Source organism: Passer montanus, unplaced genomic scaffold (genome assembly GCF_014805655.1).
Source record: "Passer montanus isolate IOZ18808 unplaced genomic scaffold, ASM1480565v1 scaffold77, whole genome shotgun sequence".
Taxonomy (NCBI): Eukaryota; Metazoa; Chordata; class Aves; order Passeriformes; family Passeridae; genus Passer; species Passer montanus.
The window spans coordinates 264,435-288,603 of NW_024372923.1; the positions used below are offsets into that span (position 1 = coordinate 264,435).

Genomic DNA, 24,169 nt, shown 5'->3' on the forward strand with positions numbered 1-24,169 from the left:
GGTGGCTTTGTCACAGCTGCTTGCTGAAGCTCAGCAATCTCTGTAGCCCCCTGAGTTTTTGGTGTCCAAAGAACTACAGGGAGTGTGCTGTTCTGGTTAATTAATGCTGCTCCCTTCCCCATCATTCCAGGTGATGCTGAAAGGTATTTTCCCACAAACCTGATTTCTATTTACAGCTCTGTAAATAGGATGTAACTTCCTTGCCCATGTAAATCCCAGAAACAGAATCATAGAATCACAGAATGTCCTGAGCTGGAAGGGACCCACAAGGATCATTCAGTCCAACTCCTGGCCCTGCACAGGACCCCCCAACAATCCCACCCTGTGCCTGAGAACACTGAGTGTCAGAATACCTAGAAAAGCACACACAAATAAGGTTCTGTCACTAAGGCAAGACTGAAATCTGCCTTTTGGATTTTTTTTCCCTAAAAGATGAAACACAAGTATTGGCCTACAGTTGCAGCATTTTCCACCTTCTATTCTAATGAAACTCAACTCATTTTTGCTTTAATAACTATGATAAAAATGTGGAACTACTTCACTAAAGGGTGTGCATGGGTGAAGGGAGGACTGGAAAACTGATATAATTGCAGAAAGTGGGCATTCTCTACATAAAAGGAGAAAAATATGAGCTTCAAGTCTAGAAAGGGATGCTGCTTCAGCAAGCCATGATATTTGTTCTATTTTGCAAGAGAAAATGTTGAGAACTTAGAAATATATGTTTCTAAAGCCAGAAAGCTCTGTTAGGACTTCCCTCCTTATATATGGTGTTTAGATAAAGAGATGCTTAAAAATGGATAAATAGTTGCTTAAAAATAGATAAATAGAAAAATAAGTAGATAAATAGTTGCTTAAAAATAACTGAAGGCCATACTGGAAATAGACATGTGAAAAACTGGGGAGAAGAGCTGGAGAGTACTTCCAGAGCCTTTGGTTGAAAATGCAGTGGGCATCAGTTTTCCTTTTCTGGGCGTGATGCCTTGGAGTGGCTACCTAGAACAGAGGCAAGATCAGGAGAATCCCGGGCAGGACTGGGGAGAATCCCGGGCAGGACGGGGGAGAATCCCGGGCAGGATGAGGAGAATCCTAGGCAAGATTGAGAGAATCCTAGGCAGGATGAGTAGAAAGATGAGGAGAGTCCTAGGCAAGATGAGGAGAATGCTAGGCAAGATTGGGAATCCAGTGTGACGTGCATGGAGCAGGGATGGCGCTGGGCGTTTGGGAAGCCTCATTCCCGGTGTTTTCTGTGCCCCAAAGATAGGCAACGAGGAGCAGCAGGAGAAGCTGCTGCGGGAGTGGCTGGACTGCTGCGTGACAGAGGGAGGGGTGCTGGTGGCCATGCAGAAGAGCTCCCGCCGGCGCAACCACCCGCTGGTCACCCAGATGGTGGAGAAGTGGCTCGACCGCTACCGGCAGATCCGGCCCTGCACGTCCCTGTCCGACGGCGAGGAGGACGAGGATGACGACGATGAGTGAGGGGGAATAAAGTGCAAATGAGCAGCGCAGAGTGTGTGCCCCCGAGTGAGCGTTGTGCTGTAGCAGTTGGGTGTGGAGCGACCCAGGTCTTAGGGGATACATGCTGGGAAGGATTCTCCGACAGCACGGGGAGAGGATGGACGCTCATCCTGCTGCCTGGAGAGAGCCAAGTGGGCTGGACTACAGTTTGTATAAAAACACGAAAAAGAAAACAAAAAACAGCTAATTTTATTATCAAGATGGAAAAAAAAAAAGCAAACCAAACCAACCCCATTTTTCTTTCTGACTGTAAATCTGTCTATAAATGTACCGCATGTGGTTGTGTAAGAGGTTGTGTAATAGGAAACGTATACCAGCATCTTAATTATTGCAGAGAAATTTTTCAACTAAGGGCACTTCTGAAAGCACATGTGAGCTGGATGGATATCTCCTCCCTCTGAGATTCTTTTACAGTAGAACCTGGTCTTCTCCATCACCTTTTAGATACTCTGACACATTTCCCTGAAAGGCCTTTTCCTGTGAAATCTCACTAGTGCCCAGGTCAGATTGTGAGAGGTTTTTTTTGTTTGCACAGATATCCACAGCAAGTCATAAGCAAAAATGCGTTCGTTATTTTACTAATATTTTAGTTATTGCTGTGCCCACGTAATAAAGCCTAAACTCTACGGAACAAACTGGAAGAGAAGTTAAATTTACATTGAGTGAAATGATTTGTTTCCTGAAAAAGCTTTTTGGGGGTTTTTTTGCCTTTTATTTTTTCTTCTAATAGTTAATAGATTCCTTTCAGTATACATAAGTATATTTATTCAGAGAAGTGACCTAAAAGGGATTTTATTCCTGTGAGCATACACTAAACAAAATTGTGTGAAATCAGAACTTGAACACAATTGAGAATTTAATCTTGTCAAAACTCAGTCTTGCTGTGTTACAAATTGTATAATTTTTATCATTTATTCTTTGATCACTCAAACTTTGCTGCAAATGAAAAAAACACCTTTTTAAAGGTTACTCCTCGGTCACTAAATCTAGTGAGAATCCACTTGGCAGTTCTAATTAAAAAGAAGAATCTATGCTCAAGTTGTTTAAAAGCACTGTTATATATTTCTCAGTATGTAAACCTGGGAATTTCTTGCATGTTGATTGATGTGGCCATACTTAAACTTATGTAAGTTCCTAAGACTGTAAGTTCAGAGTATATTCTCCAGTAGAAATTTTATTATATTTGATAACTTTAGCCATGTAACCTGTAATGGATAAAGTTTATCTAAAAATCTCACTGAAACACTAAAGGTTAATGCCAGTTTTTGCATATACAGTGCAATTCAGGTTGTCTTGAAAAGCACTTTTGATGGTGTGGTGGTTGAATAAGAAATTTTGCAGTAGATGAAATTGTTTTAATTAGAATTTGGAAAGAAGCCCCATAGCACCTATTTTTATGTAGTTCAGAGCTATGGAAACCCTGAGGAAGTTGCTGCTTTTTCTTCCAAATGCTGCTTAGATGGTGTTGAAACGTGCACAACTCCTACAGAACCTTGGTGACGACACCGAAAGTAAAGAAATAATGAAGTACTGTATTAATTTTGCAATTTTCCCGTCCCAGATCCCACTGAGGTTTATTATGTCTTCACCTTTTTTGGTCATTAGGTTTCCTCTGCTTGGTGCATGCCCAGATTTCCAGGTGAAGGATGAATGCTGCTCTGCCATGTGAGTGACCCAAATTCACCACCCAGCCCCAGATACTCCAGGGGTTCTTCATGAGCACACGGTCCTGGTTCAAGTTCCCTTTCTAAACTGGGGTTGTTTTTTTTTATCCTTACCTTGCAGTGAAATCCTTTTATACCTTGTCTAGCTGAGGATGTAAGGCTTTTCTGTCAGGGGAGCTGAATGCAGGGTAAGCTGGGATGAGGATTTCTGTGCCCTGAGCTGGCGTGCACCGTGTGCTGGAGTGGTTTGTGTCGTGCTGTGACCACAGGGTCCTAACTCAGCCAGCCTGAGGAGCTCTCAGTGGCCAGACCTGGAACTTCAGATCCCAGCCTGCCCTGTGGACAGAAGGAAAAGCCCCATATTCCATGGGCTGCTCTGAGGATGCTGTGGAGTTTTCACCTCCCATCCATGTTCTTTTGGCAGTGCTGTTTGTTGGGGGAAGCAGAGCTTTCCTCGTCCCAAGGGGTGAATTGCCAATGTGAAAGTCTCCCTTGAGCCAAACTGGCCCTGCTCTCCTGCTGTCCACGGGCAGCCTGCATTGTGCCCCTGTCCCCAGCCCTGCCCCGAGGTCAGTTCAGCTGCTCTCTAACGCATGCACCGATGAATTCTCACTGCTCTGACAGGACAGTCCTGGTACTTTGGATCACTTGGCTTCCTCGATCATTATTGTTTTGTTCTGATGTGCTGTACAATGGTCTGTTCAGGTTCAAATCCTTCACAGGCCCTTTGGGAGCTTGTGAAGTGTCTTTTCCAGAATCAGAGTAATCCAAATCTCCTGCACTTGTAGATTAAAGAGCTGCAACCCCCGGCTTCGTGCTCGCACTGCAGTCAGTGTATGTCAGTGGCTCCTCAATCACACACCTGAAAGTTTACAGACACTGAGATTAATCTGCACACACTCCCCTGCAGCTTGTCAGCAAGTTCTGCACTTTCAGCCATGAAAATATATATAAAAAATTTGGTTTCTCAGTGTTATTTTCCTCATATATTGCTCGCAGCAGCACACGCTTTTCTAGCACAGAACTTAGCTTTTCATTGCTACCTCCTTTGCAGCTGGTCAGGATTTTTTTCTGGTTTTATTTATGACTTCCTCAGTGAAAATCCCTGTATTTCTTTTGTTTTTAATATATTAAAATTTAGTAATTCTGGATTCTTCCAAAGTTCTGCTGCATGGCTTATGGCAAATCCCCTGAGTTACATTTCGTCCATTACCCCAGGTTGGTTTGTGTGTGTGGAGACTTTAATTTCTGCTTTCCTTTTCCCCCTTTTTTCAGTAACTTCCCTAATACCTTTTTAAAAGGTTTTATTTAGTGTTTGTCACCATGAAGCTGCTTGTTTTGACAGCTATGTTGACATCTCTGGAGTTCTCCCTGGAGAAAAATATTATTATCCCAGGAGAGCCTTCCTGTCTGCTTTCCCTGAGTGGGACAATAGCAGCATGGCTCTGTGAGCCACAAACCTTCAGCAGCAACTGTTCATTTCCCATTTCTTTCCCCAGTAATTTTCCATTTTGAGAGCTGCAGCTCCTGGTGCTCTGGCATCTCCCAGCTGTGATGATATTCTTCCCCTTCCGCTGCTCCAATCTTTCCATGTTTTGCTGGTGTTCTCCCTGCAGGCACTTGTAACTTTTGGGATGGCGTAACCTCTGCTCCTGTTGAGCTTGTGGCACTTCTGACCTTGGTTTTGGCTGAAAGGGAAGCTGGGTGTTGGATGAAAGCTCCAGCATGTTCTGAGCTTGGAGTCACTGCTGGCACACGGATCCTGCGGCGCAGGGAGGGACTGGATTATCCAGAAACAAAGTACCAGGGCTCGTTTATTTTTAAAACAACTCTAAACCTTAACATGAATTAAGTGTTTTCCTCTTGGTTTTGATGGTCATTTCGGTGTCCCCCAGATACCACCCCTGTATCTGACCTGTTTCATCCCAGTTTCTCACTGAGGTCACGGATAATTCACTGCTGGGCTGTGCTGAGCACTGACAAGGAGCAATCACTCTGTAACAGGTGACCTTGTTTGGATGTTTGAAGCTGGTAACCAAGTTTTCAGTTTAATTTTAAGCAAACAAAATACAGAGTTTTGTAACTTGGACACTTTGGTTTCAGCTTTTTTTAGTCCCCATCTAACTCCATGTGTGTGGCACTTGGACACAGTGGGAAAGAAGGGTGGAAACAAGAACAGACAGGCCTTTTGCCCAGTGAGGCTCAAAGCCAGCAGCCCCTCTTGAGCACTTTTTTGGCTTTATTTTCCAGTGGTTTGATAATGCTTCAGCTTTTGAGAATGCACAGAAAATGTTGTTTGAGTTGTAGCTGCCTTTGTACTTAGTGGAAACCCACAGCGATCTCTTCATCGCAGAATGGTCTGAGTTGGAAGGGACCTTCCCCTCCCACTGGACTGTAAATATGCACCAAGTGTGACCAGAATTATGTTTGTACCTTATGGTTACCTCTCAGTGTCTCCAAGCCCCAGATTGCAGCGAGAGCTCTTGCCTTTCAGAAATTATAGAAATTTTATCACTTTTTATTGAAAACTGCACTGAACGCTAAATGTCCACCTTTACAATAAACAAATACAGTAACGGTAACACACTAAACCAAAACATACTGATAGCCATTGGTTTCTTTTTTGTCTGTTTGGGACAGCTCAAGATTTCTTTTTTTGTTGTTTTTTTTTTTTTTTTTTGTCACAGAAACAGGAATGTACCCATACAAAGGCTCAAAACAGGCCATCTTTAAAAACAAAAGGCGGTGATTCACAAAAGACTATGAATATAACATGTAACTAGTTGATACAAATCTAATAGGATTTGTTAAAATCAGTCACATCTAATAACACATCTTGAAGTGTTCTTGTATAAAATATCACGTGAAGAAAAGAAGACTTTTATCAATGTCTAAAAAAGTGGATTTTGTTCATAGACAGTCTGACAAGTTACCATAAAAAGTGTTTCCTGAGACATAAGGAAATGCAACATTATTCTTGAACCCTTTCCAGCTCAAGACTTTTTCCACTTGATAAAATAGCTGCAGATTTAAAACTGAGAAAATATATCTGAGTACAAATAGTGTGTGAAACTTAATACTTTCTTCATTTTTTTTTCTTTTTTTTTTCTTTTTTCTTTTTTCTTGCATCATTGCAGGGCGTACGTAGGTGGATGCACAGCTACTTTATTCAGTGTATTGGGCAGAGAAGAGACTGGCAGTTTGGTTTTCCTTAGCCTGGGAGGGCAGTAGTCACTGCCAGGAGCCCTTTCTGCCCTTCCCATCCCACAGATCCCAGCTGGAATGGCTGGAACTTAGACCTGGCAGGAGAACTTCAGTTACACGGCACTGGCCACTGCAAAAAGGAGGAGGAGGAGTATTTTCTTTTTTTTTCTTCCACTTCTAAGCCAGAACTGCTGCCCCCTGTTAGGAGAGGTCACCAGATGCAAGAGAAAGGAAAGGGCTGAAGCCACACAATGGTTTCTTGTTAACTCTGTAAAGATGGCTTAATTCAGTGGCCTGGACACAGTGCAGGAGCCCTGTCCTTCCCAAGGAATTGAGGGGGGGAAAGAAATTCATTTTTATTCATGTGATTGATGCACAGATGAAGGAAACTCAACACACAACAAGAGAAGTTGCTCATTAATGTATCACATCCTAGTTTTCAGCACTGCAGGGAGCAGGTGACTTCTCCAGGGCTTCTCCCCAGTCTTGGCTGCTGTCGCTTTGTCGGGAACACTGGAACATCAATGATGCCTCTGTCCAAAATCAACGTTACAAATTTCGTATCAAATTCTTCTCTTTTAGTTCATGTATAACTTCTTTTCCAATGTCTCTTGGTCCTAAGTTTATTGAATGGTTTTTAAATTATCTGCTATTGCTCGTTGGGGTGTTCCCTGTTGTCCCCGTGTTTTGTGGGCTGGTTGGGCGATGGAGCTTGGGAAGGATGTGCCACTGTGGGAAGGTTGTGGGTAACAGGGATGCCTCCGGGAATGATGCCCTCCATAGCTGCTGGGATTCCTCCTGGTGCCACGCTGACCATCCCAGGGGGATACCTGGCAGAGGGGACACAGAGAGACAGGTTTGTCACAGCACAGCTCATCACACACCCGTCAGCCCAGTGCTGCCATGGAGAAAACAGCAGAGAGATCCCACTTCCCTCCTGGAGCCAGGGATGCTTTGCCTTTTTCATTACAAGGGAGAGCTCGGAGTTAAACATCACCTGCTGTGCCTTGGGTAAGTGTCCTCTACTACACCACCAGGACTGCAGCTTGTTCTGTGCCTTCTCACAGCCTCCTGCACCATGGGGAAGCCCTTCTCCTTTGGAAATTTGGGTAAGGAACCATCTGGAATATTCTCTGAAAGCCCAGATGCTGGTGTGCTCACCCCATTATCCCTATGTGAATATCTTGAACACCTACATCTGGTTTGTAAATATTTCCTGGAGCTGCATCTTCCTTGTGGAACAGCACAGCTCAAAAATGGGATCAGATCTAATCTAGCTTTTCCAAGAGCAAGAGGAATTACACACATTCCAAGAAACAACAGTGAGTTTGAAAAAGGAGAATAATAATAATTTATTCAACTGTGATGTGGGGGCAACAAGGACAAAACCATGTGGAGCTCTGTGGCCATGTGAGGCCTGAGGGCTCCCACTTCCCTGCAGCTCCACTGCCTTGAGGCAGAGTGGATTGGGAAGCTGGGAGGGGACAGGAATTTTACCTGCCTGTGAAGGTGGTGAGCTGAGCCAGCTTACAGGGGCTCCAGGGCTGCAGCTCCCTGCAGAGACAGGTTAAGCTGGGAAGCCAAGGTGCTGGCACTGCCCAGGTGTTTGGGAACAAGAGTGGGAATGGGGAGGCTTTTTCCACGTTTGGAAGTTCTGGTGTTCAGAGGGAGCCTTCACTGCCTGGGGCCTGCATGGCCCAGGAGCTGTCTTGGGGCTCTGCTGCTGGGAAACCCTGGCCTGGCTCTGCCTGGCGTGACCTGATGTGCCCTGCAGGGTATTTTGTAGCTCAGAGTATTTTTGGCAGTGGTGATACCCTGAATGAGCCCATGCTCCAACTCCTTGATCCTAATGTCTCCTACCAGCATACTTGGAGCTATCTAAACAGAGCAGTAAGTAACCCTTGATCTCGGATTAGGTGGAAATTGGGTCACCTGACTACAGCCCTAAATTTGGAACTTTTCCCCTGGCTCATTAACCTGAGGTTGCTCACGGACAGGAGCACAGAGCTGCTGCTGCAGTTCAGAAGTCACATCCAGCTTTGGGGGGCTCCTGCCCTTCCAGAGGTGCTGCCCAGTGACTCCCAGCCCGAGGGATGCAGCCTCTGGGCAGGGAGGCTTTGCCCACCCTTTGGGATGGCTCAACGCCATCAGGAACCCCCGTGCTGTGAGTGCTGCTCCCCAGGGAGGGGTGACAGCAGCCGGGTACCGGGTGCCCACCCTCCCTGTCCCAGCAGTCCCCGGTGTTCCCGGTGTTCCCGTTCTCCCGCTCACCTGTACGTGGCACCATTGAGCTCGGGATGAATCGCCTGCTGGTCTATTACTGACCACGGAGCCGTCGTGACAAAGAATTCCTTATTCACGCAGTTCCTTAGGCTCTCCGGGATGCGCCCTGGAGTTGGAGAGAAAGGTGAGTCTGTGCCAGGCAGGGCCCAGCTTCATCGCCCTCCAATGAGCTGCAATGCTTACAATTCCACTGTCTGTCAGTGTAAAGATGAGAGGAAAAACATCCCACATTCCTTGTTTCAGGAGGATGTTTTAGCTGTCCCAGTGCAGGGCTGGAGACCAGCTTCCCACCCTCACTCCCAACACTTTGCTTTCAGAGGAGCTGTTCCCTTGAGGGTGACTTTTAGGAGAAGAGAAGCATTCTTTTGCTGGAGCATTGTGCCCACCACCTTGGGATTTGGTTTTGGAATGCAGTGCTGTGTCTGCAGCACTGTGTGGGTCAGCAGCAGGAACAGGAGCAGCAATTACTGCTTCCCTGTCCTGTTCTTTTTCCCTGTCACAGACACCAGTATTTGCCCATTCATTAAAAAAATAAAACCAACACAAAACCCAGTCAGGACTAAACAGTGAACTCTGGGTCCTCAGCTCTTTTACTGGGAAGCAAACTGGGGTTAGAGCCCTTCCCCATGGGCAGGATGAATCCCTGTCTCTGCTCCTCCTGGCTCCCGTTCCAGGGAGCCAAGCCCAGTGTCCCCGGGGCTGGGTACCTGTGATCGCACGTCGGATTTCAGTGGCTGCAGCTTCTCTCATCTCTAGGGACGCCTGCTCGCTGTACCAGGCTGTGTGTGGGGTGCAGATCAGGTTGGGAGCATCTTTCAATGGGCCTTGAGCAAAACTGGGAGCAGGGGAAAACAAAAAAAGAGATTAATCAATGTTTAAACAAAGAATGAAAGATGGACAGCAAAAGGCTTGTGGCCCTCTGCATATGCAAGACTCCTTCCAAGGGCAGGCTGGATGGGGCTTGGATGAACCTGCTCTAGTGGAAGATGTCCCTGCCCATGGCAAAGAATTGGAACTAGATGAGCTTTAGGGTGCCTTCCAGCCCAAATCATTCAGTGATTCCCTGGCCTGATGGCCCTGCCAGCCTAAAATGGCCACAGAAGTGCTGGAGAGGAAGCACAGCTTCTGTGCAGGGCTCAGAAAATGCAGGCTTCTGAAAATGCACCAAAAAAGGGCTGAAATATCAGCCCACAGGATGGTTTGGCTTAATGCTCCCATGGGAATAATGTTTGGGGGGTGTCTGCAGCAGTGTGGGGATAATGGGACAGGCTGTGGGTGATCCTGGGATGGGAGGGGTGGGCAGTGGGGGTCCCCTTGTGTAGAAGCAAACTTTTTGTTCTTTAAATATTTCTGTGCTAGAGAGAAGCTGCACTCCCAGCTACAACCCAGCCCTTCCCAGGCTGCAGGCAAAAATGGCCAGCACTGAGTGCAGTGAATTTGTACTCAAGGGCCAGTGAATGTTCTGGGTTTTTTTTCTAAACACAGGCTGGGTTCTTGTTCCAAGCCCCCAGTGTCCCTTTGAGCACACACAACCCCAGAGCTGGACTACAACCGATGGCTGCTGCAGGGTGACAACAGCAGGACTGTCCCCGGGGCTGGGCAGTGTGACCGGGGGCAGTGACACCCAGCGGGTGCTGGGTACCCCGGGCTGTGCCACGACAGAGGGTGACACGGCTGCAACCCAGGGCTGGCCCCGCGAGCCGCGGCTTTACCTGAACGGTTCCGACTCGTGCACGTCGAGCGCGGCCCCTCGTATCCGTCCCTCCTTCAGGGCTTGGGTTAAGGCCTTCTCGTCCACCAGCCCCCCGCGGGCCGTGTTCACCAGGAACGCTCCCTGCCTCATCTGCCACCAGCCAGAGAGGGATGGGGTCAGCTGGGTGCCCCGACCCCCTCGTGGCCTCACCCCCGCCCTGGGATGCTGCCCCAGCTGGGACAGCATCCTGCTTTTTGTGCTCCAGAGCAAACCCCACCCCTCTTATCACAACTATCTCTGGAAAAAGGTACATGGGTTTTGCATGGATTCTCCACCTCTGGTTGGATTTGGCAAACAAAACTCACCATTACCACCACCTCTGCACCACAGGGATGGGGATCATTTACCTGGCAGGACACTGCTCCCCCTAGGCACTGTAGGGGGACACGCCTGGGTAGAAGCAGCTCTACTGGAGCTGCTGGCTCACTGGGTAAGCTGAGGGGTCTGTGGCCAGCGCCTACACTCAGACCCTGCCCACCACCAAAGCTCTCATGAATTAATTACCTGCTTAATCGTGAAGTCGTTGATAAGGTGGTGGTTGTGTTCGTTGAGGTTGCAGTGCAAGGAGACGCAGTCGCTCTGGTAGAGCAGGTCCTGCAGGGTGTAGACCCGCTGGACGCCCAGGGAGCGCTCGATGCCGTCCTGCAGGTACGGGTCATAGAAGATCACGTTGAAGCCAAAGGCCTTGGCTCGGACCGCGACCGCCTGCGCAGTGCGACCTGTGCCGAAGGGAAGGGACAGGGGGAGTTAACTGAGCCAAATGCCCTGTGTCCGTAAGGCTCAGCTCCCAGCAGGACCTGAGGATTGTCCCCTGGGGGCTGCTAAGGCTTGCCAGGCATTCCTGTGCCTTGCCTCAATTTCCCCATTTAAACAGGCTCATAGGAGCTTTTGCCATTAATTATTCCCACCTCTAACACTGAAACCCTACAGCTGTGGCTGAACTCAAGCTCTGTTTTACACAGCCCTGCCACTGTGCAGGCCAGGGAAGGCTGGGTTGGTGTAGCTGTGGCTCAGGGATGGGGTATTTTTGGGAGAGGACAGCAGCGCTACCTCTAGAACTGTGGTCCCTCTAAAACACCACCGCGTTTCACCAGTGCTCCTCCAAGCCTCAACCACAGCTCACAAACGGCTCCCTCCCCACAAACCCACGAGAGAGCTGCTCTCCCCGTTTCCCACCGTGGTGGCTCTGGTTTTGGAAACGCTCCTTCTGGGCCCTTCCCAGGGCAGCGCGGAGGCGCCGAGCCCCTCGGGATCCCCGTGTCGCACGCACCGAAGCCGATGAGGCCGAGCGTCTCCCCGCGGATGCGGGCGGCTCCCGAGGCCACCTCGCGGATCTGCTCCACGCTCTGCACCCGCGTGCCCTCGCGCAGCGCCTGGTACAGCCACGTGTTCCGCCGGTACAGGTTCAGCACGTGGCACACGGTGGAGTCGGCCGTCTCCTCCACGGCGGCCGAGGGGATGTTGCAGACGGCGATCCCTGCGGAGGCCACACACAGGTCACAGCCCTGCCCGCTCCTGACCCGGCTATGCAATGGGGGGGCTCCCAGCTGCCCTGCCCACAAGCCCCTTACACTGGTATTTACTCTGTGCCCCTTAAACACCCCCTTTACACCCTTAAACATCCCGTTCTGGGGGTGCCTTCTAATGGGTCCAAACTGGTGCCCAGCCCAGCCCAGGCACCGCTGTTTAGGCACCGGTCATTGACTGACTGAACGGTTTAAAAACCACCTTATGGAAAGCAATACCAATTAAACTTTACGCTACATTTGTGGGGAGTCATTACATTTTCTACTTGAAACCACATCATTTGGCCACCCAATTTGCCAAGTAAAAAAAGAAGGATTATGCTGCAGTATCCCATTACTTTATTCGTTATATCTTTCCTTTCCTGATGTTCAAAGCCTCAGAACATTGTTATAATGGATAATAACAATAAGAGTTAAAAACATGAAGAAACCATTACACTGAGGAGACACTGCTCTCCTCTTGAAAAAAGAAAACAATTCGCTATATTGAGAATTGCTTTTTTTAGGAATGACTATTTGCGACTCTCTTATCGCAATTATCTCTGGAAAATGGCTCAGGTAGAATGGCTGATATTCTTCACTTCCCCAGAGATAACCTTTAATACAACATATCCCAAACACTACTGCAGGGCTGCTCCACAGACTGAATCTTGGGATCAGATGAGTAAAGCCTGTTGTAACTCAGCTCTTAAAACCAGGGATACAATTAAGCTCCTGGAGCTGGGGGTGTGCAGCCAAAAGTCTCTGTGACCACCCAAACCAGTTTGGAAACTGGGTGGCCCCAGCACTGTCTTACAACATGACCCTCCCTATTTTTGGCAATCCACACTAAAAGCCCTTTTCAAGTTCCTGAGGCACCTTTGATGAGATGGCAAAGGAGGTGGCAACAACCCAACACACAATTCCTGCTCCACCATCCAACACAGCGCCTTCCCAGTGGAGCAGGCATGACTCAGAGAACCAGCTCAGATCAAGAGACTGATCTTGCTTAACAAAACATAATAAAACACCCTTCCTCCAATTTTTCTAAAGCTGTATCACCTCTCTTGTGCCAGAAATAGAACAGCCATACAAATATCCAGTGGAATGAGGGGGCACCTGGAACTTGGAACAGTGCAGGAATGAGGGATTCGGACAGGGCAAAGTTAACATGATATGAACCCCAAAGCTGCCTTCTGAAACTGCACGGTTTTGTTCACTTCATGGTCAAGTTTTCTTGGCATAATATTCTCTGTGTGCAAAAAATGTAAATTGCACCTGTAACTTTAGGGGCTGAATGGAGGTCCTGCCTGGAACTCTGCTGTGCCAGCATGGCCCACAGAAGCAGCAGATCCTTGTGCTGATTTTGAAGGACTGGAAGGATGGGGCAAGGAGTCAGGGTGCAGAGCTGGGACCTACCAAGCTCCCCAGCAGCTTTGATGTCGATGTTGTCGTAGCCGCTGCCTATTCGGACGATGACCCGCAAGGCCTTGAACTTCTCCAGGTCCTCCCGGGTCAGGGTGATGGTGTGGTACATCATGGCCCCCACGGCTTCATTCAGCACCTGCAACAAACACAGGGTGATGGAGGGGTACATCATGGCCCCCACAGCTTCATTCAACACCTGCAACACAACACAGGAGTCTGGAGCCACCAGCACACCTGGGAGGACACCTGCAGCTCAGGAAAAAGGAATATGGCCCAGGGAGTTGGACATTTTCACTGCTGACCTGCTGTGTGAGCCAGGTGTCACCAAACCCTGCAGGGGTGTGACCCACCAACAGCTTTGGGAATGGATTTGGTGAGTGTCTGAAAATGATGATATTACAGCTGAGCAGACCAGGCAGATGAAAGCCACATTTGTGTCTCACCTGGACCCTTTTCCAGGTGGTTCTCTGCAAACCCCTCTGCTTCCAAGCTGCAGTAATTCTGCTTTTGGAAAGGAGTTAGGTGTTGCAGCAGTGTCTGTTGGGTGAACAGGACTGTGTGACACTCCTAATGCCTCCACCTCCCTGTGCATGCGAAACCCTGGCCACACACCTTTCCTGGCTCCTCTCAAGGGGGCCTGAGAAGCTCTGCAGAGGCTGCACAGTCACACAGGGCTTGTACCCTTCAGTGAAGATCCAGACCTTCATTTGTCCTCACCACAAGCTACCTCAGTGCTCCAAAAACCCGAGACCCATCCAAACCCCTCAAGCCTGGCTCATCTATTAATGTCACACAAAAAACTCCCATTTTCCTTCTCCCAAATTTAGTATCTGCAGAAGCCAGCACTGATGCTATTCGTATTCCTCTTTCCCAGATCTTGGAAGTGATTTTTGATCACTTCAAACCTCATTTGAGGTATCTAAAATAATACTTTTAAGTGAAGTATTTACATGCAGTTGAGCTTCCAAGCAGAAACACTCATCCACACTGCATGGATCTGCCTGAATGATTCCCAAACCTCCTCCACTCCACTCCCCTGGAGAGGGAGGAGCTGCTGGAGGTGCACCAAGCACCTGTGAAGACCCACCAGCTGCAGCTGGGGTGGTGTCAGCAAAGCCACAGCAGCAGCAGCACCATGGACTTCAAAAAACACGAGAAACGTTAATAACATTGATGTGAAAAACCTGATGCAAAGAGATAAAGTGACTTCTTTTTTTTCCAAAATAACATCTGGCTTCTGAAACAGCCTGAATGAATTTTAATCTGCAGTGGCTTCTATTGATGTTATCTGCTGATTGACTCAAAGTGTAGCTTTGTGCACTTTCTGCTCAAAAATCAAACAATCACACACTGGTTTGGGTTGGAAGAGAGCTCATTTTTCCAAACCCCTGCCATGGACAGGGACACCTTCCACTATCCCAGGTGCTCCAAGCCTTGCCCAGCCTGGCTTTGGGCACTGCCAGGGATCCAGGGGCAGCCACAGCTGCTCTGGGCACCCTGTGCCAGGGCCTGCCCACCCTGCCAAAGAACAATTCTTAATTCCCAATATCCCATCCAGCCCTGCCCTCTGGCAGTGGGAGCCATTCCCTGTGTCCTGTCCCTCCATCCCTTATCCCAGTCCCTCTGCAGCTCTCCTGGAGCCCCTCCAGGCCCTGGCAGATGCTTTACAGCCCTCCCCAGCTCCCCGGTACCTTCTCGTGGATCTCCTGAGTTGATTGTGCGTCACAGAAGGCCACCGTGGCCAGGTCCTTCAGGATGGGCATCTCCACGGTGCAGTCCCTGCCGTCCAGCAGTGCCACCAGGGGCCGGGGGTGCATGGGGCCGTTCATGATCTGCGGGCGGATACCTGCGGGCACAGCGGGGTTCGCTGTCAGGGCAGGGGCAGCAGCACCTGCTGACATCCTGCTGACATCCTGGTGACACAGCAGGCTCAGGGGTAACAGCAACACGGGCCGGAGTCTGGCCAAGGGACTGGAGCACTCCCTGGGAACACGGCTGCGGTTTTGCCCCTGGTTTGTTAGGGAATGGCTTTACCATTCTGACTGCCTCAGAAAAACAAGTCCAAACAGAGAATCACTCAAAACATAGGATTATTGGAAAATCACGGGAAGAGCAGGACACTGAGGACCTCTTTAGCACAGAAGGTTATACTCTGACGTATTACCAGATACCAAAGGTTTTATGGGAACAGCAAAGCTCATCTTTGTAAACCCAACACTCTCCTCTGAGATGGGGAAGGAATTGATCACCACCAAGGGCCACAGAAGGCTGAAGTTTATATCCTATTTATTGCTCTCTTGGGGATTAACTGGTTCATTTTGGGAGAAGTCACTTAGAAATCTCTACACTTCCCTTTCACTAAAGGTGTTTATTATATTAGGACCCTATGAAATATCTCAGGTACCTTTCTCAGCTGCCCAGGCAGTTTCTGGGCAGAGCCCAGGTGAGGGGACGAGGTCCTCTGGGTACAATGTGATGTTTTATTTCTGCTGCTGCACCATGAGGTGGCTGGAGCTGGAGGGTCTGGGTTTGAGTCTCCAGACCCTCAGAGAAGCAGCCCCAGCAGAGCCTCTTCTTACCAAACCCCACTTCTGCACAAGAACCCGCCAGGGTTACTAGCCAGCATCTGTCTGGCCTTTAAATGCAGGTTAGGGGAACCAGCCCAGGCCTTGGCTGGGGGAACTCCAGGGGCTGTTTTGGGGTATTTTGTGGGGGAATCTCCCCCAGCTGATGTGGGTGTTACAGACATGGGCACTGCTGGCCACAGTGATAAACCCCAGGGCACCAAGAGCGTTGTCCCAGGGAGGGACCCTGCACTGCTGCTACACTCACACAGCTACACTCATTTTATACTGGAAAAAATAACTCCATGGAAACAGGCAGGTTAAATGGAGTGGGTTTAGTGGCTTTCCATTCCTTTTCTACTGAATCTGCTTAAAGAAATGAAGGACCAACTAAGCCAGCAGACCTGACTGAAGGTTTTCAGCATTACAGGTGGGCGCTTTTGGAACTGGTCCTTCCCTCCCCTTCCCTACTGAGGTTCCCATTAGTGGAAGTAATCCATTATGTTTGCCTGCATTTCATCCAGATGGGAGTGCAAGTGTGTCAGTAGGCAGGGTAGAGTGCCGAGACGATCTGGATAAGGGAAAGAAGCTTGTGATAAGCAGATAAGCAAGAATAAAAACATGGCCAAATCTCCGAGCGCTTACACAATCCCCCTGCGCAACACTGCACCCCAGCTAGATTATTTTCTCAGGTTAACAAGCAAGTGAATTATAACACTGACTTAAATGCTTTCTAATGTGTATGATCTCCAAGGCTTAGAGCATCACCTGCCAGCCTCACACCACAGCTGCAAACGAAAAGGAATCTGCTGCAGGGCCAAGGTGGCCGTGGCTGTGCCAGTCCCAGTGGCCACCAGCCCTGCCCCAAGCTCAGAGCCCAGTGCCCACCAGGGACCAGGACCATCCTCAAGGCAGAGCTGTGGGCACACAGAGGTTGGAGTGGCTTCCTGTGAGCGTGGCAGGTGGAAGATGAAACCACAGGTTATCTGAAACTTTGACATTTAATCCAAGCCCCAAAATAACGGGTTTATTATGCTGTCCTTACATAAGCTTCTTTGAAAGTCAAACGAAACACAGCTTTTTTTTTTTTTCTTCCTTTTTTTTTTTTTTTTTAAGCAGCATCTGTCTCTTTGCTTGGGATTAGGGATGTAATTGTGCATGATGACACAGGCTTCTTAGGCACGTCACCCTTGCCCACACACTCAAGTGCAGTCACTGAGGATGAATGTGGCTGGAACCCATGAGGTACTCACAGGAACTGCTCTTGTTTCTCCTGCTTCAAGGAGGGAATTTATTTCAGCTCGACAAGGAAAGTTCTGAAGCAAATCAGTACAGGATGAAGTGCATAATGTATGGAAATTACGTTTTAATGAAAACCATTGGCAGGTCTGTAGCTTAAACCGTGCTCTGTCTTCCTCACCCACCTCTCCCGCTGCCTTTCCACCACCCTGCATCCAGGAACCCTCCTGGTTCCCACCTCTGCACAAACACATCCAAACCAACACATTTGGGCTGGCAAAACCAAACCACCAGGCTCATACAGAACGTTTGTTCTGCAGGCGACTGCTTCATTAAGAACGAGGTATGCCAGGGACCAGAAAGTAATTAAACAGCAGCCACTCCTCCCGAAATTGTGCTGAAACATCGCAGCCATTAACCCTTCCACCCTGCCAAACCGAGGGTACAACGCTGTGTAAACCACGAGCATCTCCATCCCTGCGGAGCTGGGCACCAGCTCTCCTTGGGGCTGGGGTGGGATCAGCTCTGCCTCCCAATTTCGGTGCCTCCCAATTTCAGTGCCTCCCACGCCATCTGAAGCTGATTTTTACTGAGAACCCCCCCAGCTGTTCCTGCAAAGTTGGGGCAAGTATTGTTCAATACATTTTGTTTTAAGGCGTTTTCAGCTGCCTGCAGAGCCTGGCCAGCAATGTGGGGAGAGCTTGCTAAGAAAGAGGGAGAGAAGGAATGGTTTACTGGGGGGGAAAAAAAAGAAGAGGCAAAAAAAATCAAGGTTTTGCAGCCACAGAGAACTCAAACTCCACCCCGGCTCACAGGCAGCGCCGCTTGTTGCACGCAGCCCAGCGTATAAAGTGCTTTTGTTTCATTTTTAATACACAAAGCCTGCTTGTCCTTTCCTGCCGCTCCTCCCCTTTGCCACCCACTTGTATCCGATCCCAATGGCACCCCTGCCAAGAGAATTAGGGAGTGCTCCCTGCTAAATGGCAGCCTTTGTGTGACCGCAAGACGGCTGGTACTATCTCACCGAAACAAAAGCAGAAGCCATTTGCCTAATTCTTATTAATCTCAGTTGCCTGTGCCATGCAGCATTAAAATAAAAAAAAAAAAAAAGGAAAACAGAAAAAAAAGGCTTTAAAGATGTTGCCCTGCAGTATATAAAAGTGCATCAAGAAGCGATCCTGCCACTCGCCTGAATTACCCGCTCACGACCAAGTAGCTACAGTTTTACAGTCAACTACACACTTTATTAAACAAACAGAAAAGAAACAGGAAATTTCCCCTTGCCTGGAAAATGTTGCCTCCACATTCTTCTTCTTATTAAAAACCACACATGGCAGTGGAGGAGTAGGGAGGGAGGAGGAAGGGGGGACCCACACACGATAAAATACTACCACTTTTCAGTGCGTTGCCTCTCCTTTCGTCTACGAGGGGGTATCTTCAAACAAGCGGTCCCGCGGCCCACAGCTGCAACATCTCAAGACAAATGTCTCTTTGAACACGGAGGGAAAAGAAAAGGCTTTTGTCCTGAGCCCCAGAAGAATGGTCTGAAATTGCGAGAGGAGTTACAGTCACCTCTGCGCGGCTCCCAACTCTTCAGAGCACTCCCTCCAGACTTTGCCGAAGCTTTTAACTAATCGTAGTTCTTTCCCAGCCCTTGAATAAAATCATGTGAGTGCCAGCCAAAAAATCCTATGCTATGCACACTAAAGGGTTTGTATATGTCACAGTTGCTTTTCCCCCTTCCACTCCCCTCCTCCTATTGACTTGCACATATGACGGGTTTTTTTTCGAGTTGTCTCAAATGGATTTAATCTGTGCCACACTGCGTTTTATGTTTGTTTGGGTTTTTTTGTGTGCGTGGCTTTTTTTTTCCCAACTTAAAAATGAAACATGCCTTTCTTTCCATGCAGAGCGTGGCTCCAGAAAAAGGCTGATAGCCTTGAGCAGCAGCACCTCGAAAACAAACACAAAGCACTGGGGAAAGCAAGGGCTGTGCTGATCTCAGCTGCACCCAGAAACCAAGGGCCAAATCCTTTCTTGATGTGTGAATCAACTGATTTTCAGCATCAGAAATGACACTCGATTGCTGGCAGGATTCACATCTTGGGCACGTCCATCTCCTGGTCCTGCCCAGTTTGTCCCAAATAGGTAAAAGCAGTCCCACGTCATTGTTTGAGGGAATGGCTGGAGCACTGTCAGGGAGGGTTAGGTTGGGTATCAGGGGAAGGTTCTTCCCCAGAGGGTGCTGGGCACTGCCCAGGCTCCCCAGGGAATGGGCATGGCCCCGAGGCTGCCAGAGCTCCAGGAGTTTGGACAATGCTCCCAGAGATGCCCAGGGTGGGATTGCTGGGGTGTCTGTGCAGGGACAGGAGCTGGACTGATGATCCCTGTGGTTCCCTTCCAACTCAGGATATTTTATGACTTTATAATTGTCATCCCAATCCCCCACTCTGTCAGGAGTATGTAGGACACTGCTGCTGAGCAGTGAGAAGGAGGGCAGGCTGTCCCTGTGCAGTGCCCCATCTCCAGAGCATGGCTTGGAGCAGTTGTTGGAGCAGTTGTTTTTTCCTCTTTCCAGTTGCCACTGTCACTGCCAGCAGCACCAACAGCTACAGACAATCCTCGTCCAAAATAAGAAAAAAATCTGCACCTCAGTCCTGTTCAACACCATCAGCACTGCCTCTCCCTGCAGGGAGCTCCGGGATGCCCAGGGCATCCTGGAACTGGAGGAGGGGGCAGGAAAAGGGAGAACAAAGGTTCATTACCTGGAGCTGGTGCTGACTTGTAACACTGACATCAAAAGACCTGTCAGTCTCCCTAAAATCCAGTCTATGACTACAGGACAAGGGGATTTGGGCACAACTTTCTAAACCATTTATGTTTTAGCACAAACCATTGCTAAAACATTTTAAGTTCCCCACAGATTTGCTCTCCCAGCCATCACCTCTCCAACATTACAAGCTGGAGAGCCAAGGTCCCAAGGTGCCCTTTTAGGGGTCCCCACTCCCTGCAAGCACAAAGGTGAGTGGCAAAGGTGCCCCTGAATCATTTGTGAGGATGGGGACATTTTGGGAAAGCACTGTGGTGCTGCAGGACCCACAGGACCAACCCTCTCCATCAAAATGTGCTCACCAGCGATGCTCTTTCTTTCACTCAACTTTTCCTGTTAAAAAATGCTTCTGATAATGAATACATATGCAAAAATGAAATAGGACAAAAGTCTTATCTCTTAGAAAGAAGGGGAAAAAACCCAAACAGATATTTACTGTTTTTTTCTAACTACAAATACTCTGCAGGTACTTGGTACTGTGCAGACAGAAGCCACACAAACACAGAGCATGTATAGAAAGTGATAAAAATCAATATATATTTTATAAATAATTATAGATTGTTTTGTATTTTAAAAGCAAAGCATCTTTAAGGCTGCCAGGACCCTACCAGGGAAAGAATGCAGAATCCTCTCCTTCAGTGGAGACCCAGGTGTTTGAACTGATGCTGGAGCTGCAGGCTCACAGCCAGGGCTGCTGTGGGGGAGAGGGATGATGGCAAAGGGAAGGCAACTTCCAGGCCACTGGAAAAACCCATAGGCTCATGGCAGCCCCCTCTGGTGAGGGAAATCATGTTTCAGAGAAACTCCTGAGCTCCAGAGAGATGGGCAAAGAGGCAGCAGGGCCCATCCTGCCCTGCTGGAGAGGGAAAAACTCATACCTGCTCTTGGGAAGAGCCCGTGCAAAGCCCTGACCTCTCCAGCACATCTCCTCCAGCTCCACACAGGAGCTGGATTTTGGCCAGTTCCCTTTCCAGATAACTTTCCAGGGCTTCCTTGAAGAAAGTATTAAAAAAAAATTCATGTTCCCATATAAAACAATATCCTTATTAGCTGATCCAAGCACTGTGGTTACAGTCCCCAGCTGAACTACAGACATGGCAGCCACAAAGAAATGCTCAGTTAAGATATAAATATACATGGTATTTTCTTATTCTTGTTTGAATTCCTGCAGGTACCCACACCAGAAACATGTCCTTTTGTTTCCCCCCATTAAAGCACTGGGATACCCTGCTCATGCCAAGGGGATGCCATCAAAGCCAAACGGAGGCTTTGCAAAACTCTGGAGTCTCTGAAATCAGCTCTGGGCTGAAGTAAATCTCCCCCAGGAGCTCTGCACATACAGCTGCAAGGACATGAACTGGTGTTAATGCAGTGAAAGAGTAACACAAGAGTGGTGCATGGCCTCTGCTGTATACCAAAATGTGGGTGTCTGGGTTATTCCCACACTGCCAGGTTGGTAAATCCGTGTCTGGGAACACCAAACACCAAGGAGGGACTTCAAGAGGAGCTAAACAAAGTCCAGCATCAAACTCCAAATGGTCACACAAGGGGATGGGAGTCAGGAGTGTGCTGGCCCAAGGACCATGCCGAGAGCCTGGAGGGGGAGTGCAGAGCAGGGCATGGAGGGAGGGGATGGCAGAACCAGAGAGGCCGTGGGAGCTGCCAGGGCACGGGAGAGGCAGAGCAGATGGGAGAGGCCATATGGGGTGCTGAGGGAGGCATGCCACCAAGAAAGAGAAAAGAAGCACCTGGGAGAGAAACTGCTTGCTCAGAGCAGCTCACATTCCTGTATTCTTTTACTTTGGTGTATTTTTTTTCTTTTTTTTTTGTTTTTTTTGGTTTTTTTTTGTGTGGGTTTTTTTTTTTTTTTTTTTTTTGTAAGAGGGATGGAAGAAAGAGGAGAAAAGCTCAGTTAGGGTTTGTTTGGTAGTTATGATTCAGACAACATACGGACCCTCAAACTGTCCCACTGCCCAGGGCTGAGCTTTGCAGCTTATATTATAAAAAAAACCAAAACACAGAGAAAGTAGCGAAAAAACCCCAATAAATTCTCCTTGAGTATGCTCCATTACTAAGCCCAGTATGGGGAACAAATTGTATTCCTGGTGCTCAGTGGGCAGCTTTCCTGATATTATCCAGCACTCTCCTGTGCTGCACTTCAGCTGCAGGATATATCCTTTATTTTTCAAGGGTGGGACATTCACCTCTGAGCCACACATTCCAGCCAGATGGAAGGATGCACCAGGGACAACATCCCATGCCAGCTCTCCTCTGGGTCCCTCCCTGTCCTCTTTATCCCTTTATCTTTTTCCCTTCCATCCAAACAGAAACAAACTACAGCAGTAAAAAACAAATGAGCTGCTCCAGGAAACGGACAGCTTTCATTATTTTGGTTTTTGGGTGGATTTTTAGTTTTTTGATTGAAAAGATAAAATAAATAAACCCAAGGAGAAGGATGCTGTTGCCAGGGGAGAGCTGCTGATATCGGCCATCTGGGCAGGAGGCTGCTCAAACTTCAAATTGCCCCGAGGGATTCAGAGGCTGTAAAGACGTTTTGGAATATGAGACACTGAAATCAAGGCTAAAGATGAGTCTGTCGACTTGCAGTGACAGCCCTGGCATGGGGACAGCCTGAATTCTGCTGCCTGAGACCCCCACCAGACCTGCAGCCAGGCTGTCCACAGCACACCAGCACTGAGGGGTGCAAACCTGGCTTCAGCAGACAGACAGACCACTGACAGCCCCGTGGCTGGGACCAGAAATTCCCTCAAAATAAAGGAAAGGTGAATTATTAAAGCAAGCACTTGGATCCAGGTTTGGGAAGCAGAAAGGATTCAATCCCATCAGCTGTCCATGTGCCAGCAGCACCTTTGAAACTTGTATTTACAAATTGATAATGGGAGATTCTGAGTTGAAAACAAAGAAAAGGCCACGTTGGGAGCTAGTTGTAGGAATTAAATGATGCTGCTAACCACTGACATCAGCCCTTCCCACTATGCTGGACAGAAATTGCTCTCGAGCTTTTAAGCAACAGGGCTTCCTCTGAGCATCTCTGCTTTGCTGCTGGAATTCCTGAGATCTGCCGGAGGTTTAGATCCCAGAAGAGCTTGAAACAGCATGGGAGGAGTTACTGCCTCTGGAGACACAGGACTGCTATGCTGGGGTGGGAACCTGGAGAACCTTTTGGAAGATAAATCCTCTTTTCCATGTCCACCTGTAGCTGTTGTCCTCTCAAGTCATACCACCAGAAGGGACAACAACCCCTCAGGGTTCCATCCCAGGCTTTACCTCACACTTTTTCCATAAGGGCAATGTGGGAGCCTTCAGTGAGAGCCCAGCTTGACTTTAGGAGTCTCCCCAAAGCCACTCCTGGACAAGGGATGACTCCAACCCTCCAAATCCAGGGACACCTCCAGCACCTGCTTTCAAAGGGCTAAAAGCCACCAGCAGTGAGTGCAGTGCCAGGCAGCCAGGAGCACATGGGCTGTCCCTGGGCCCTGTGAGCCACACCAGGGGCACATGGGCTGTCCCTGAGTCCCTGAGGCCTGTGAGCCACACCAGGAACACTTGGGCTGTCCCTGAGGCCTGTGAGCCACACCAGGAGCACATGGGCTGTCCCTGGCTGTCCCTGGGCCCTGTGTGCCCCAGGGGCTCTCCACAGCCTGCTCCATGATGCCCGCTGGCCCCAGCAGGGAGAACCCAGAGCTCACTGCAAACCCACAGGTCCTGCCAAGGCCTCATCCCTTCTAAGACCTCCCAAAATAGCTGCTGGGCGCTGGCCAGGAGCACAGGGCCAGCTGGAACCGTCTGCTCAGTGACCCTGCTGCAAGGTCACCCCCGAGCCAGGGCTCAGCCCTCAAGGGGAACGCTGCAGCTGAGGCCACTGGACCTTTGGCAGCTTTCTCCTCTCTCACATCCCCACCCCTCTTCCATGGCAAGGATCCAGTGGAGGAACCCTCAGCACAGCCAGGAAGCCCAAGTATTGCCATGCTCCCGCTGCTCCTGCTTTTTCGTGTCCCAGTTTCTCGCTTCAGTTTTTTCCCATTTCTTTCCCCAGCCCAGCCTGCACTTGCAGCTCCTCTGTGCTCTCCCTTTGCTCTTTGAGGAGTTTGAGACCAGCTCCTCTGAGTGCAGAAGGGATGGTGAGCAGGGGAATAACCCTGGAAGGTGCTGAATGGCTGCAA

General features: G+C 48.9%; 2 protein-coding genes across 5 annotated transcripts in view; one reads left to right on the forward strand and one right to left on the reverse strand.

Annotated features, from left to right (window-relative positions):
* Positions 1-2,787, forward strand: part of ZRANB1 (zinc finger RANBP2-type containing 1) — a 41,418-nt gene extending 38,631 nt beyond the window's left edge. For all 3 annotated transcript variants that reach the window (XM_039731401.1, XM_039731402.1, XM_039731403.1), the window contains exon 11: positions 1,258-2,787. In XM_039731401.1, the coding sequence (XP_039587335.1) occupies positions 1,258-1,476 (219 nt within the window). In that variant the 3' untranslated portion in view covers positions 1,477-2,787. The remainder of the gene's footprint in view (positions 1-1,257) is intronic.
* A 3,007-nt stretch (positions 2,788-5,794) lies between these two features.
* CTBP2 (C-terminal binding protein 2) overlaps positions 5,795-24,169 on the reverse strand; it is a 130,654-nt gene continuing 112,279 nt past the window's right edge. For both annotated transcript variants that reach the window (XM_039731404.1, XM_039731405.1), the window contains exons 3-10: positions 15,044-15,198; positions 13,344-13,488; positions 11,690-11,896; positions 10,924-11,138; positions 10,379-10,509; positions 9,374-9,501; positions 8,655-8,772; positions 5,795-7,213 (exon numbers count right to left, since the gene is read on the reverse strand). In XM_039731404.1, coding sequence (XP_039587338.1) covers positions 7,033-7,213; positions 8,655-8,772; positions 9,374-9,501; positions 10,379-10,509; positions 10,924-11,138; positions 11,690-11,896; positions 13,344-13,488; positions 15,044-15,198 — 1,280 coding nt within the window. In that variant the 3' untranslated portion in view covers positions 5,795-7,032. The remainder of the gene's footprint in view (positions 7,214-8,654; positions 8,773-9,373; positions 9,502-10,378; positions 10,510-10,923; positions 11,139-11,689; positions 11,897-13,343; positions 13,489-15,043; positions 15,199-24,169) is intronic.